The 16304-nt window shown below is 33.7% G+C and overlaps 2 protein-coding genes across 2 annotated transcripts in view; one reads left to right on the top strand and one right to left on the bottom strand.

The window, feature by feature from the left end:
* Nucleotides 1-238: 238 nt before the first annotated feature.
* On the bottom strand, nucleotides 239-5988 carry LOC124352803 (HIG1 domain family member 2A, mitochondrial). Its single transcript, XM_046802481.1, has 2 exons — nucleotides 5741-5988; nucleotides 239-493 (listed from the first exon to the last, which is right to left on the bottom strand). Exons 1-2 carry the CDS (start codon nucleotides 5889-5891, stop codon nucleotides 333-335), a joined length of 312 nt encoding a protein of 103 aa, XP_046658437.1. The 5' UTR covers nucleotides 5892-5988; the 3' UTR covers nucleotides 239-332.
* A 7108-nt stretch (nucleotides 5989-13096) lies between these two features.
* The window catches only part of LOC124352804 (pre-mRNA-processing factor 39), a 46285-nt gene continuing 43077 nt past the window's right edge, over nucleotides 13097-16304 (top strand). Inside the window, exon 1 of the mRNA XM_046802483.1 lies at nucleotides 13097-13372. Within this exon, the coding sequence (XP_046658439.1) occupies nucleotides 13327-13372 (46 nt within the window). The 5' untranslated portion in view covers nucleotides 13097-13326. The remainder of the gene's footprint in view (nucleotides 13373-16304) is intronic.

Here is a 16304-nt window from a genome sequence, read left to right on the forward strand (position 1 = left end):
ATTACTTACCTATTGTAGGGTTACAACAGCAGACTGTACGCAAATATAAATGTGACATGTGACATAGTTTTTAAAATTAAATATGTAAAACAGGATTCCATAAGAAATTATTAATTGCACAAAATGGAGTTAATTCTTTCAAACTATGAAAATAATATTGTCTTTAATAACTTTTTTATATAATTAAATATTAACGTTAAATATCTAACAAAGACAAGGAGCAGTGAGAATAAACAAGTCAAATGAAAACAAGATATATTTTTAATATAATTACGTACATTTCTGGTCAAAGTATTGCTATATACATGACAATAATTGTTATGAGCTAATAACTAGTCTGATGCTGCCTTAAGACAAAGCCCAGTGACGAGAGCCACGATCGTGAAACCCTGAGCGGCAACTCTTCCTCGCATCATTAGCTGAGACATTTGAGTTTGTCCTTTCCGCATACTCAACAACCCCAGGGACAGACAAAGCGTAGTCAATAAGGCTCCTAGACAACAAAACAACTAATTTACACCTTTGTCTTCCAATACTTATAAGTTTCATTGATAAATGTTTATAACAGAGCTCAGAAAACACGAATTCAGGTATATTTCGTGAAAGCATTATTAAAACAAAAAAATGTTAATACTGTATGAGTTATAATTTCTTTCTTCATGCATAAACAAATATTGCAACTTAGATATATTATGATTGTAAATTGAGATGGGTTATTTTCAGCGTAAAAGTCTCAGAATCATTAATTTAATAAAAAATGATATTTTTAATAAAGTATCATTTCTTTTGTCAACTTATTTATTCTGTAGTAAATCAAATTATTACACTATTTTAATTTTTTAACTTATTGTAATTCAACTTGATACATGTATTTGAAATCTGAAAAGGAATAGAATACAAAGGACTGTAATGGCAGCCGCAAATAACAACAAAAGCATAACAAAGAAATAACTAAAAAAGATTGTGCCTAACAATAACTAATATTTTGGAACATAATAAGAACAAAACAGAATATAGAACCAGAAACAAAACTTGTAAATTACCAGTTACTAAATTGTAAAATTATTACTTCAAAAGAGGTAATATTTTTATTTATATCATAAAATATATTACTACAATGAGTTTACATAATTACTTCATATATATTTATTTCTTTCCAATATTTAACCCATTACTTATCACTGTATTGACCTTTGATACATGGATAGGATGCATTGAATCCTTTCCAATTTACCCTACCCCTGCATGTGGGATAGACAGAAAAACCACTGCAGCTCTTTTAATCATTTTATTCAACCTTAAAAACTTGTGTGGCTACCTCAAAGAAACTTTGCCATAAATCTTCTAGGAAGCAGAGATCTAGCTTAGTAACAAGTGCACATCACCGACAATAACAAGGCAGTAGCAAGCCTCTAGAAGGGATCATTCGCTGAAACGGCACAATAAATAAGATTGCACAACATACCGTGATACATGGCAGCTCTTTAATACATAATATTAAAATAATTAATAGTCCACCCTCTCACCACAAGGTTTGGGCCCCAAACTCATATTCTCCAGTATGATTGCTTGATATATCAACTTCCTCTCCACTTTTCAATAATAACAAAATATGAAAAAAAAAAAAAAAACTATTTGCACATGTTAGAAAATTCGGTGGTGTGGTCATTATGAAGTGGATATTCACTACAAAACAATTATTACGGAAGGACCATAAAAGTATAGATAGGATCCAGGAATGGTGTGTTTAGGGAGAACACCAAAATACGACCTTGTACAGGTAAAGTTTCTATCATGGGCCACCCCTGGAACCTAACACTAAAAGATCAAATTATAGAGGGTCTGATCAAAAATACCTCGGGCCATTACTGCAAGATGGGAATCACAACTTAACAGAGGAACACACACATTGTCAACTCACAAATCCATAACTTTCTACTATCTTGCGAGAAAAGTAGTTCCACTTTTTACTTTCTTGAACTTAGTTAAATGCCATTTTCGTCCCTTTAAGGCTTATATAATTTAACCATCACTTCCCAGAAACTAATGTAAAAGAAAAAAACTATACGTTCATTAATTTAATAAATGAACACGATTAATTTAAGCATAAATTTCTAATTTTGAAGTTAAATCTACATGAACAAACGTACTGATAACTTCTAATCACATCTAAATCAGTTTCCTGATGCAAAAAAAAAAAAACAAGAACGCACAACAAACACACAATCACTCTGAATAAAAAACAACGATCAATTAAAAATTAATTTCATAAAATTTGAAATGCTCACATAATCCACAATCAAACATACATAATCTTTCAAACTAAATTAAAGTTGAACGTGCGTCAGTTGAGTAATGGGCAATGTGGTTATACGAAAGACACTACTATACGTGATGGTTCTTGAAGCTGTACAGTACTGTTCACAGAAAGCTCAGATGTGCCCTCGGGCATAGATATCACTGAAAAACATATATAACAGAAGCACAGTACATAAATATAACAAAATGACAATTCCATTTCCAATATTAAAGTGCATCGTTGTGATTTCTACCTTATAAAACTGTACATAGTTTTGTTCAGAAGGACGAGCAGAGTGAATATATTGAAATTATAATTGGCCACCCCAACCATTGGTATAAGTGAAGTTAAATACCAAAGTTGCCAATCAAAATTTCAACATTAATAATGTATTCTACTCGCCCTCCTGAACAAAACTAACTTATATATTGTTTTAGGGGGTGGAAATCACATATAACTATACTTTTTAATAATTAGGAAATTTCATTTTGTGGTTATATTTGAATGCTGCACTTTTTGTTATCTATTATATTCAGCATTATCTACGCCCTATGGCTTATCTGTGGTCAGAACAGCTTACAACAATGTAGTGAAGTTACCTCCAATGCCTTGTGGATAACCATGATGTCATTACTCAACTACCACTGTGTGTTGTCTCCAATACTGTCAATTAGTTTTGAAAAAGCTATTTACGTGTTTGAGAGCGAATTATATAAACAGTTTGAAATATTAGGAAATCAATGTATCCCTTTTTTAATTAGTCATTGTGATTTTCAGAGTGAGAGTATGAGTATGTTGTGAAATCATGTGTTTTTTTAAATCAGGAAAAGATATATTTATGATTCAAGTTTACCAGATGGTTTGTACATACATGAGAAATTAGGAAGTTATGGTTACACTAATTTGTTCATTTACACATTTGTTGTTTAATGTTTATTTTTCATATAATTTATTAGTTAGTAAACATTTTGGTTAAATTTGTTTGTGTTATTTTCAAAATTCTTTTGACCCACACCAGTAATGAGATTCCTGTTATTAACCTATTCAATCGACCTTCTGAACTATTGTTGTTCTGGAGGATGATAGCAATAGATTAATAATGGTCATAACAGCTGCCAATTATTCATTATAAATATCTATTTATAGATCAAATATTTTTATATTCAATAGTTTAGATATTTGTAATTGATACTTGATTCAATTGTCATGATAACTGCTTATTACACTGCAGCCTACTACAGCAAAGGATACTTACTTAAGTAACTAAGAGTCCTTTGCAAGTGTTAGATTACAAGGGTACACTTTACAAGCGGCCTACACTCATAATTTGGTTGTTTTTATCAAATGTTTCAATTGTTTTTATTAAATGAATAGTTTGATATTACAGTACAATTAATTTAACTTAACATACAATTTCAACTTCTTAATTATAGTAATGTTTAATGTAAACAGCATACAAGAAGTAATATTTGGAGAATTTGTAAATGGCGACTAATATGAGGAAATTGTGTGAGATGAGTAACTGAAAGTGACTGTTCTTGGTGAGCAGTCAAGTTTGAGGAGTGGACTACCGGCAGACTGTCTAGCAGACCATCTTTGATTTTTTTGTACTGCAGGGAAGTATGCCTGTCTGGGGAGAATCCTTTTCTCTATTTCACAAAACCGGTTACTTATTGATATCTCGGTAAGCTAGAAATGCTGTAACATTCCTCTTATGTGTAGGCATAGACAAAATTTAGTTTTGTTTGTTTTTAATGTAATTGTGAAATTTATTTTTATTAAAAATTTAAATGTATTAGGCCTACTTTTTTTGTTAATGTATAATTTTTGTTGCTTACGATTATTATATAATATTGAAGTTGCGTAATAAATTGAATGGTAATTATCATATTAACCGCCGGGGCGGAAAAATACGAGTTTTTGCGTTCTTAACTTATTGGAATCGTCCTATATAAAAAAAAGTATAAGGTTTGATGGGTGGAAATGAGAAATAACGAAGTTCTAGAAAATAAAAAATTAAATAACTTTCCAGTAATATCTCCATGTTCTACATCCACGTCTAGCGTCACGTGACCTTTTGTGGCCAATGATTGAACCTCGTGATGACGTCATCGGTTGCGCCGCCATCTTTGCAAACGTAAATGAGAAATTACAGAAATGAGCAGAATTTTGATCAAAATTAATAATGTTTTTCTTAATTTCGAGAAAAAAATTAATTACGAGTGCCTCCGGCCATCAGCGCGGGCTTCGGCAGCACCTTCGGTGCTGCCCCGCGCTGATGTCAATAAAAGAAAAACATCCCTCGAGATAGTACCTATCAGTAAAATATAAAATTCTAGAGGGGCTGATCAAAAATATAAATTGAAATGTAATGCAAAGGCAATTATGTAAAGTTTAAAAACTAAATAAATCATTAAAAACTCAAATATATAGATGGATATTAACAGAGAACACTTACCATTAGTGTGTTGGTGGATATAGCTAAACAGCAGCAACAAAAAAGTGGTCTATCACAACGAAACGACACAGTCTCCCGGTTTAAAAACACCACTCGACCGCACGACGAACAAATACACTCATTTTTAAAAATGCCCTGTTCTATTAAAAAAGAGATAATTTCGTTTCGGTTAAAACGTAAGCTCTTTACGTGCCCTACGAAACACTCCGACACACACAATTCACTAGGGTTGGTTGAACTAGTGGATGGTTGATTCATCATTGTAAACTCACTCACTCAATCCGACCTACTGAACACGATATCTTGTGTAGAACTGACCTATGCCCCGGACAACTCAGATAACAGGTATGCTATCAGGCTGCTATCAGTCCCGGCCGCAGATAATATTCAAGTAAACAGATTATCCAGACACAGCACACAAACTGAACATTAAAACATTAGAAACTTTACCACTTATCAATTATACCCCCTAAAATCGTTATTTGTCATTTGCACCCCATAGTACTATATATATTTTTTGTTCAGGAGGGTGAGCAGAATACGTTGGTAACGTCAAATTCGTGATTTGCCGCCCCGGCGTTTAATCTTACTGGTACCAATTGAATTGTTCTGTAATAATCGACTAGGCCTACCGAGTGCAGGCCGTTTATTAAAGTCTTTCCAATTACTATTTAGAATTTCATAAACTTGTCTCCCTGGAAAACAAAAACCCCAACTGAATTCAGCTGAGACCTGAATTTGAGTAAAGCATTAATTTAACTAACTTCACAACCAATGAGCAAAGACTACTTTATTTATATACAGTAGGCTATTAAGTTACTACCAATGTTCAGTTCAATGCCACTAAAAGACTTATTGCAATGCTCTGGTCTTAGTTCGAATTATTTACAAATTCACTGCTATTTAACTCATTAACTACTTACTTTAAATATATTGTCTTAAGTTAAATAATATAATTAAAAGTGATTATAACCTTCATTTACCTGCTGGAACTAAAGGGTTTTCTTTTACCTTCCTAACAAACTTTTCTGTTCCAGTTTCTTCATTAAAAACTGTTAAATCTGTAAGTCCAACCTCTTTCCGCATTTGAATCCAATTAAACTCAAAGTTGTCATCATCAGACGGTTTATCCATCTTAACTTAACCAATTCAAAATTTAACTTAAAATTTGTAAACCCCCATTGAATGTTTTCTGTTTGACACAATGAAGGAGACCAGCTGGCTGAGCTGAAATAAAAATATACAAACACTTTTTTCCTTTTCTCCTTAGAGACAAGCACGGCTTGACTTGGAAACATATGAACCCATTACACTAGAAACACAACATAAATTAATATTCACAATTATTATTTTTTATTCTACAAGGTTTTCTTCTTTTGTATTTTGCACACTTGGTTCAAGTTCACTAGTGTGTTAGTAATAAAAAATTAATGGTTCCAATCTGAAATTAATAAATTATTAGTAATAATATAATGACATTTCATTTATATATATTTTTATTAATTAAGTATTAATTTAAGATCCTATGTACACTAGTATATTTATAAGATAATTTTACATTAAGAAAAAAATTCATTTTTCTTAAGATTTTTTAACGGAAGAAATATTATTATACTTAAATGGTGTCTTATCCTGTGATGTTTAACCAGTATGTTATTTACAATATATCCATAGATCATTTTGGATAAGGGTGTCACGATAGGATTTACATTGTTATATCAGGCGTACATTCTTCACTCTTAAAGCCCACCCAGACGGCTTCGTATGCCGAATTGGCTTTTAGGCTCTGATTGACAGAAAAACCTAGAAAAGGATAATGTCCATTGTAATGAGTATGGTTATATTCATAATTTTGTACTCCTAACTTATATATGCATATAATATAAAATAATGTAGCATCCACTTTCCTATTTTATTACCTTATTTTTTATCGTTATCAACCCTTTAGTCCTTATATCTTTTGCCCTATCACCATAATATATTTTATTAATTCCTCATAACATCAAGGTTATTATTATTTATTTTTAACTGTAAATTGTATGTTGTCAAGACGTTTATTAAATCTAAATTTGCTGTAGTCTTATTCTAAAACTTTTATAAGATAGGTATTCATAAACTATATGTTGTATGTTTTTACAGAATTGTTGATGCTTTTAGGCAGATTGGGATAAAATGGCTTTTAATGTTAAAAATTTTAATTTGTTAATGTACAGCACATTTTATTATAAAAAGACTTATATTAATATCACATATTTTCTTATTCACTTGGACAATGGAATTCTCTAAGATTCAGGGTAGATGAAGTGATGCTATTATTTTCTTTTATAATTTGTGCTTGGTTCTATCAATAAAGTGACTTAAGTTTATTTATTATGTAATTATTAAATTCATCTTTCTTTGGTAAAGTGATGTCCTGAATCTAGTTATCTAAATAAGTTATCTTCAAAATATAAACATTTTCCTCTGTTTATAGCCTGTATTGCAGACAGTCAGTCAGTTCATATTACTACTTTTTCTTTAGGGCTATGTTTAGCTATCTGAACTGCTTTGAGTACTGTATATGATTCAGCTGAATAGCTGGAGTACATATTTCAAAATCTTCAACAGAAATTGATTATGAAGCAATGCTTTTATGATTTATGGAGTTTGATAAGGTTAACATATAGTATATTATTAGGTATATGGTCCTATAAAGTTATCTATTATAAATCTATAGGAGGATGTGTCGTCTGTATGAAGCAGGTGTGGACCAGTCCAGTATCAATCGACCATATATGGAATTATCAAGTAAGTGAATATACCATTTTCATTCTCATTTTCACGGTTACTAATGCTATCTTCTCAAACACGTTGGAAAGCATACAGGGTAGTATCATGTCATTTGTATTGACAGGATGGTGTCTTTCATAATAAAGATTTTCATATCCTCATAAACCAATTTTCTGTAATAAATTAGTATAAATACGTATTGTTTTTGTGCCAATAATTACATTGTTGTAAAATACAAACAAACTAGAAACTGTAAAACTTAAGCATTTAATTACTTAAATATTAAAGTAAATAAAGTAATTAAGAACGTAAAGTAATAAAGTAAAAATTTAATTAAAGTAAGAAACATTAAACGTATGTCTTTTAAAGTACATGGTTAAAACTCATTTTATTCTTGCCCACCAAATTTCTTGTGTAGAACGTAGTCTTCGAAGCGAAATGACATCCTGCATCCACGATGGAGGCTTTCTCTGTTTAGCTTGAAGAGGGCTCTAAGGTAATAGTTTGAGTATCTTGATCTTGGAGGAACAATTCCCCCCTTCACCTTGAAAAATTCGACATTGTAATTCTAATTTTTCTAGTGCACCTTCCTCAGACAGGTTGATATTTTCTCGTATAACAACATCACGCAGAAATACAGTTGCTTCAGTGCCATCCCTTATAACGGGTAATCGGCTAGGGATAGTTTATAATACTATATAACCCTAAGACACCGGTTAGAACAGCGGGGAGGGATAAAATCTAGGGTTCGCAAGGGAGAGGTAGTTTCCAAGTTCAGCTCAGACCCGAATTAATGTAAAAACAAAAGCCGAAGCAGATATCAGCACCGATGATCAACGGATCAACAGGCTTTCGTCATCGCCGACTCGAAACGAAAGGAAATAAAGGGAAGGCGTCAGCATTTGCTTTAGGATGACTGTTCTCATACCTCAACGTTCCCTAACACGACAGTTATTAGTTCAACCCAAACTCGAAACTAAGGAATGCTGGTGCCAACGTACGTCAAGCGGCCCAGCCTCGAAAAGAAATGATAAACTAAATAAAAATACCTAATTAAATTACGTCTAGCCCGGAGCTTAGGAACGCTGGTGCCAACGTACGTCAAGCAACCCAGCGGCCTCGAAAAGGAAACCGTAAACTAAATAAAAATTAAACTAAATCACGTCTAGCCCGAAGCTAAGGAACGCTGGTGCCAACGTACGTCTAGCGACCCAGCGGCCTCGAAAAGAAACGATAAACTAAATAAAAACTAAACTAAATTCAGCCAGCCACAGCGTACTTACATACTGTAGTACATGAGTAGTACATATAAGGCGCTTCAGCCCTTGAAGCGATCTCCAGCGGACTTATTCTGAAATTCCGTGTTTTACCTGGTCGAGCCGGACCCCGCCAGCTGACGTCTTCTGCGTTGAAGTCGTGTAATTGTAGGTGGAAGAAATAAAGATCAAAACATGTCATAAAACTAAAAAAATATTTTCCTTTCAAAATAAAAAAACATCCTTATTTAAGCCCCCATAAAAAATGACATGTTACATCCTCCTTCTGACTAATGCATATTATATATGGACTGGCTTCTATTAGTTCTGCTTCTTCTACCAAGTCATTGTACTTAATAGGCCGGCCATTCTTCTTGTATAGACGACAGGATTCGTGTGGGGTATAGTTGTTCGAAATGCATAATAAGGATCGAATGGCATGCACAGGTTCGCCAAGAACAGATTCGCAGTGAGTGGTAGGTGCATGTTTACCTTTCAATGCAAGAATGGCAGTCTTCCAAATTACCCCATTTTATCTTTCTACTTAAACGTTCCCTCTTGTGTTGTATGAAAATGTAAGGCTTGTAGCAATTCCGTTCGAATGCACGAAGGAGATTAGTTCATGAATTAGGAAGGAGGATCCCTTGCCTGAGTGAATAAAAACAGGGAGGACAAATATGGTGAATAATCCCGTGAGGTACTTGATCACTACAGCAGAACTTAGAATGAGACAGGGAAAGGCAAAAACGATAGGAAAGTACTCGTCAAATACAGTGAAAATGTAACTATTACGAGAGTTCGAGGATACGTAACTTTTGAATTCAATATGAAGATGTTGCATATGAGCTATTGCTGTAATAAGATGGCTCTGATGCTTTACAAACCACGGCTTAACCTCAGCACAGACGAGACAATCTGATGCCATCCTTCTGACCTCTTCAAGAGAGTAAGGCAAATTTTTGGTATGCAACCAGTGATACGTTCTCGTAACCCCCTGGACGACATGTTGTTTCGTGGAGGTGATATAGTTATTTGAACTGGTTACTTCGCATGTCTGAGACAACTTGTATGTTTAACGTATTCTGAACGGTAAACGATTTAAAAATTTTAGGGAGATAACTCCGGGCTCCATCTAATGAGTTTATCACTTTTAATTTTATTTGTTTGCTTTTTGTTGACAATGAATGACAATACCTGTTGATTCGTTATAGTTTGATGGTTTTCCTAGCAAAAACACTCTCGATTTACGGAGTGATTTCATTATAGCAGGAGATTCCTTTTCCACAGCAGAGCGAATCCTTTAATTTTTGGAGAGGGTACGAGGAAAGAAGGATTACAGGTCGGTTATCATAGCTGAGCATGGGGGTGAGAACGAAATCAGACGCATCCTTTTTAACAACGAGAGATGAGTTATGGTTATGATGATAGCGTTGGCTATCTTGTTTAGTTGTTTTAAAGTCTTTTAGTGAATAAAGATGCAACGAGAAAGTAATGCAGGAAATTAAATTGTGTATTTTACTAGAGAAACGAGGAATACACTCAGAGCAGTACGCAAAACAATCAAGAACATGTCTGAGTGAGGCTCGGTCTCTGGGAGCAGGCTAAGCGTGGGTTTCATCCTGCCTGAGTCATGTTGGTTCTGCAGCACGGTATCCAAGAATACCTACAGTTTCTTTGGAAAATACAGATTGATTCATTGATTACCAGACCATATTTTTAGCGCATTTCATGGTTGGTTGGATGTGAACTTCCTCTCCTACAATCTGGTGATAAACTGCTTGTAAGGCAATAGTAGAAACGAACTTGGAAATTGAAATTATATGGCCTAGGGTATAAAGTTTAGGTATAGGAAAGTCGTCTAATAACAATATAAATATATTTATTGTTCGGGGATTCGATATAGTCTAGAACTATCCTTTTCATCCGATTTTCACTCTTAGTAGCCAATATTTATGCCCGTCATGGAGAATTACTTTCTACAATAATTCCTTCGGATGGTGGCTTGAAACTTTTCAGAACTCACGAATTTGGAACCTTCCAGCGATATGAATACCCGCCAAGTTCCGATCAAGTTCCGATAGGCCTTCAATTTTGTTTTATGTTTGAAACCAGCTTAGGTGTTTGACCGAAGCTGGGATGGAATTGTAAGTTTTAAGGAAGTTTCTATGAATCTGACACCAAAAGTAATTTAGATAATCTAGAGCTCTTCAGAAGATTGTGGCCAATCAGCACACCTGTGCTTAATTGTTTTAAGACTGACAACTTCAATTCGGGGTAGTGAAAATTTTACAACTTTAAATCTGCAATAGCAAAACCTGGATGTTAGACCAATAATGGCAGTGAGAGTTATTCAGATATACTTTAACAAGACCTTTGTGTAGGTAAACATGTCTTTATTTTACAGCGGATAAGGAATATAAGTAAAATAAGGAATCAAAAGAGCTTTTATATATATTTTTGGAGTTACAGGCTTTTGGACAGTGTTAAATGTTTCCATACTTGCTACTAGTGGCACTTTTTGCAGGCATTCGTTCCTACAGTAATATTTATATCCAAAATAATAATATTTCAAGTTAGAAGAGGGTGGATGAGTCTTCGGGCGAAAAGCTGCAGAGACATTGTTATTTTCAAAGGATGGTGAAGTCGATCAGGAGGAATGGTGGCAAATTGGTACCTTAATGGTTTAGATACATGAAACAGGATAAGTACATTCAAAGCCTCTTTCCGCGTCCTTTGAGAATCCAACGAGGTCTAGAAGGTTGAAAACCTATCTCCAATGTTTCAATTCCTTTTCAACGTAGAGTGAGTTGTGATCAATTTCGAATCATTTTGCTTCGATGTATTTACCATCACGCATACAGTAAGTAATTTAAAGTTATTATAAAATTAAGACACATGAATTGTAAACAATAAAGTTAGGCTTATATTTATTTCAAACTTAAACGAGTTTTGAGTGTCGTCTATGGATGAGACCGAACGAAAACCACAGATGATGTTTATGGTCAAATAAGATTAGCATCTATCCTTATATTAATTTCTTATAGTTTTTTTTATAAAAACAATCTCTTTTCCATCAATGTAAATCGTGAATATGGCACTCGGCTTAGGACAATTGATTATAAAGGCAGATTCAAATTCAAAGTGCTCAAACCCTTTAATATTTTATTTTTACTCTAAATTATATACTACTCTTTCCCATTTATTTTGGATAGAAATAAATGTGAACAAATTAAAAAGGTATCTAATGGCTTACATGGCGGAGAAGGCTTTGTATAATATTCTTCTGTGATATTTCAGTTGTCTGGCGGTTTATTCAAATGTGATAGGTGATTAGGAAGTTTTCACTTAGTTATTTTATTAAACGTGTAGAAAATATGCTACGACTAGCACAGGCAACTTTGTTCTTAATTTATTGTGGACAATAAATGGATCTGATTCACTGTGTTGACTTATAGGCAGTTGTTCTCTTTAGTTATTCTTTTAAAGTTTTGTATATGGGTATATTATTAGCAAGTTTAGAAGTTATAACATATAAGGTTTTAAACTCATTTTCTGTTCCCTTGTAGAACAATATAGATAATATGAACTGTTGGTGGGGTTTTCGTGATTCTGTTATTACTCATACTAATTATTATTGTTATTAGGCACATGCTCGTACATGCATTTCTGAAAGAGATTAAATGACACATGTAAAACATAAACTATGCTAGGAATAAAGTCATTACTTTAGTCACAAAAAATTGTTCGGTGTAATCCTCAGTATTGAACTACATTTAACACTCCTAATTTAGCAGGCAAACAAAACCTTTGCGAGTTAACTCGGCAGTGGACTTATATAACAAGCATCTCAGCTAATATAACAATTACATTTATTAGTGTAACCATACGAAGTTTAAATTAAATTTGAAATAATTGTTTACAACATTTAAAACAATAATATTTGTACATTACAAAACAGTTAAAAAATATACTAAATACTTACAGCAAACATGAAAAATATGATAATTTAAACTTACACGAAGAATCAGGTATATAGTAAAAAAACCTACATTTTAAAAGTTATTTAAAACCATAAATTTAAAGAATACGAGAAATATGTAATAAAAGTAAAGAGTTTAGCGGTGTGTAATGTTAAAATGTCTGTGGATAAATAAAGTTGGCGTGCCGATTATGTATAAATTACAACAAAGTTTATTGTGCGTAACTTTAGCTTTCTTCATAGTAGATTTTTAATTTTCAGTGATTGTTTTCAAAACAATGTTTTGGCAACCCTGCCGTAACTCTTGATCTTACTATAATAATTTAATCTTTTTACTCAGATATTGTCTATTCCTGCAATACTGAACTGGGACTGGAACCGGGAACCATTTTATTAGTTTGTTAGCTTGTGGCTTGTGATTTGAAGTAGGGTATTGAATGAAGTATTTTATACTGGTTAATTTCCAGATAATGGAATGATTTCATTGAATACTCTGTAGATTAAATACTAGGCTAGGCGATATTACAATTTATTTTCATTTCAAATAGGTGATTTGCAATAAATCATGTCTGGAACAGAAGAAAATTCTTCTATCCTTGATGAAAACGAAGGTATGTAATGAATTCTCTGGTTTTATTTTACCTATGATCATATGTGTAGCTTAGTCTGCAAAAAGTAATTGGTTTAAGTTTAAATTCTCAAATAAAATTGAGGTATTTCTGAAGAGATTGAATTGTTTGATAACATAGCCATAAACTCTAGGCTTTTAACAGCTCTGAGCACTGAAAATTATTGATGTTGAACAACAAAATGCATTGTTTAAATCATATTATTACAATATAAACCAAACCTCCATGTGTATTATGAAGGTACTTAAGCGTCTAGTATGAAATGGGTTAGGATAAAAATTAGGCTACAGTATAATGAGAGGCCACCACTACAATAGAATCATATTTATGATTATCTAAACTATAGAAACAAAAATGTTGATAAAAATTACATTATGTAAAAACTATGTATAAAATGTAACAAACAAAACAGTTTAAGATTTAGTTACATTTTACCGTTGTGCTACTATGATTTTATTGTGGTGAGGTGGTCTCTTATTATACTACAGCCCTAGCTTATCTTACAGTTTTCATTTGAGATAACAAAAACTACTAGAAACGATTATGGGTCACACAGCATTTTATAGAAAAGTGCATGCAGTCGCTAGGCAACCAATATTTTATACATCTAAAGAAAAACTAGATAAAAACATTGTAGGTTACCTATTTAAAATGACTGTTCTCAGTTAACCTATATAGTAAATTTCATTCTCACAAAATGAAAATTTACTTTTTGTAGCGTATGATAGTTTTAAAAGTATAATAGGCTAACACATTGAATAAAACAGTATTAAGGTCTCCCTTGTAGAGCCACCCCATCAGTTGGTGGCTAAGTTAATCTGGAGTCATTACCTTAAGGTATTGTCTTAAAAGTCCTAAGATTAACCCTCCGACCACCTTTAGTATTTTCCTTAAACGCCTAGCCGTTTTTTCCAGTTTTGCAAGTTACTTTCCTAAAATCTTTAAAAACTTGTTTTGGTACTTTGGGATTATACCGACCACACCAGTATGAAGAACACAAAAATAGAAATTTATAGAAACAAACATGATAGAACGAAAAAACAACTCTTCAATTACAAACTTACAAGCATTTCCAGGTATTGTGATCGGTATTGTTGTCGCTGTTATCTTATCTTTCTCGAGAATCCTGATTACGGCAGGCCGCGCGGCATCACATGATTTGCACGGTACATAATTGCCTTTCCATTACAATTCAATTTATATTTCTGATTAGCCCCTCTAGAATTTGATATTTTACTGATAGGTACTATCTCGAGGGATGTTTTTCTTTCGTCGACATCAGCGCGGGCTTCGGCAGCACCTTCGGCAGCCCGCGCTGATGGCCGGAGGCACTCGCATTTTGGGTGGCGGAATGTGATCAAGAATAAAAACAAGTTTTGAGTGTTTTTTCAATAAAGAGTTTAGTTTTAGTTTGGTAAATGATTGTTTTGGTTGAATTTTTGTGTTTGGAGAAATGTAGAGGTAAAACACAGAAGTACAACAAAGCGACGCACCAGCTGAACGGGCGGCGAGACTCTGCAATCACGTTATCTACTAGACGCTCGACTTTGACCTCTGTCTGAGGATGGGGAGGGGTTTGCGATAAGACAATTCCTGTTTTATACTGACGAAATATTCTTCTACGCTAAACTAGTAATCAGTAGAAGCAAAATGTTAAATAACGATTCATGTCTGGGTGTGGTCGGTATAATCCCAAAGTACCCTTGTTTTTTATAGCAAACCTAATTGTAGGCTATTTAGTATCATTTTGGTAATTTTGAAAGTAACGGTCAGAGTGGCAAAATACGAGTTTGGCCTTATTAACTTATTGGAATCGTCCTACAGAACAAAACAATATAAGGTTTGACGGGGTGGATATGAGGAATAACGAAGTTGTAGAACATAAAAAATGGAACAATTGTTCACGCGGTGAGCACTATTTCCATGTTGTACATCCGCGTCGGGCATCACGTGACCTTTTTGACCGTAATTCAACCTTGTGATGACGCCATCGGATGCGGCACCATCTTTGGAAATGTAAATGAAAAATAATACTGAAATGGGTAGAATTTTGACCCAAATAAACGTTTTTCTTAATTTCAAGCTAAAATTAAGGTACTTTGGGATTATACCGACCACACCAGTATGAAGAACACAAAAATATAAATTTATAGAAACAAACATGATAGAACGAAAAAACAACTGTTTAATTACAAAATTACAAGCATTCCCAGGTATTGTGATCGGTATTGTTGTCGCTGTTATCTTATCTTTCTCGAGAATCCCGATTAGGGCAGGGCGCGGCATCACATCATTTGCACGGTACATAATTGCCTTTCCATTACAATTCAATTTATATTTCTGATCAGCCCCTCTAGAATTTTATATTTTACTGGTAGGTACTATCTCGAGGGATGTTTTTCTTTCGTCGACATCAGCGCGGGGCAGCACCAAAGGTGCTATCAGGTGCTGCCGAAGCCCGTGCTGATGGCCGGAGGCACTCGCATTTTGGGTGGCGGAGTGTGATCAAGAATAAAAACAAGTTTTGAGTGTTTTTTTCAATAAAGAGTTTAGTTTTAGTTTGGTAATGTTTGTTTTTGTTGATTTTTTGTGTTTGGAGAAATGTAGAGGTAAAACACGGAAGTACAACAAAGCGACGTACCAGCTGAACGGGCGGCGAGACTCTGCAATCACGTTATCTACTAGACCGCTCGACTTTGACCTCTGTCTGATGAGGATGGGGAGGGGTTTGCGATAAGACAATTCCTGTTTTATATTGACGAAATATTGTTCTACGCTAATCTAGTAATCAGTAGAAGCAAAATGTCAAATAACGATTCATGTCTGGGTGTGGTCGGTATAATCCCAAAGTACCAAAATTAATTAGTGGTTATCAGGTTGAGACAAGTGCCTCCAGTGTGCTGCCGCAGCGTGC

Source organism: Homalodisca vitripennis, chromosome 1 (assembly GCF_021130785.1).
Source record: "Homalodisca vitripennis isolate AUS2020 chromosome 1, UT_GWSS_2.1, whole genome shotgun sequence".
NCBI classification, from domain to species: domain Eukaryota; kingdom Metazoa; phylum Arthropoda; class Insecta; order Hemiptera; family Cicadellidae; genus Homalodisca; species Homalodisca vitripennis.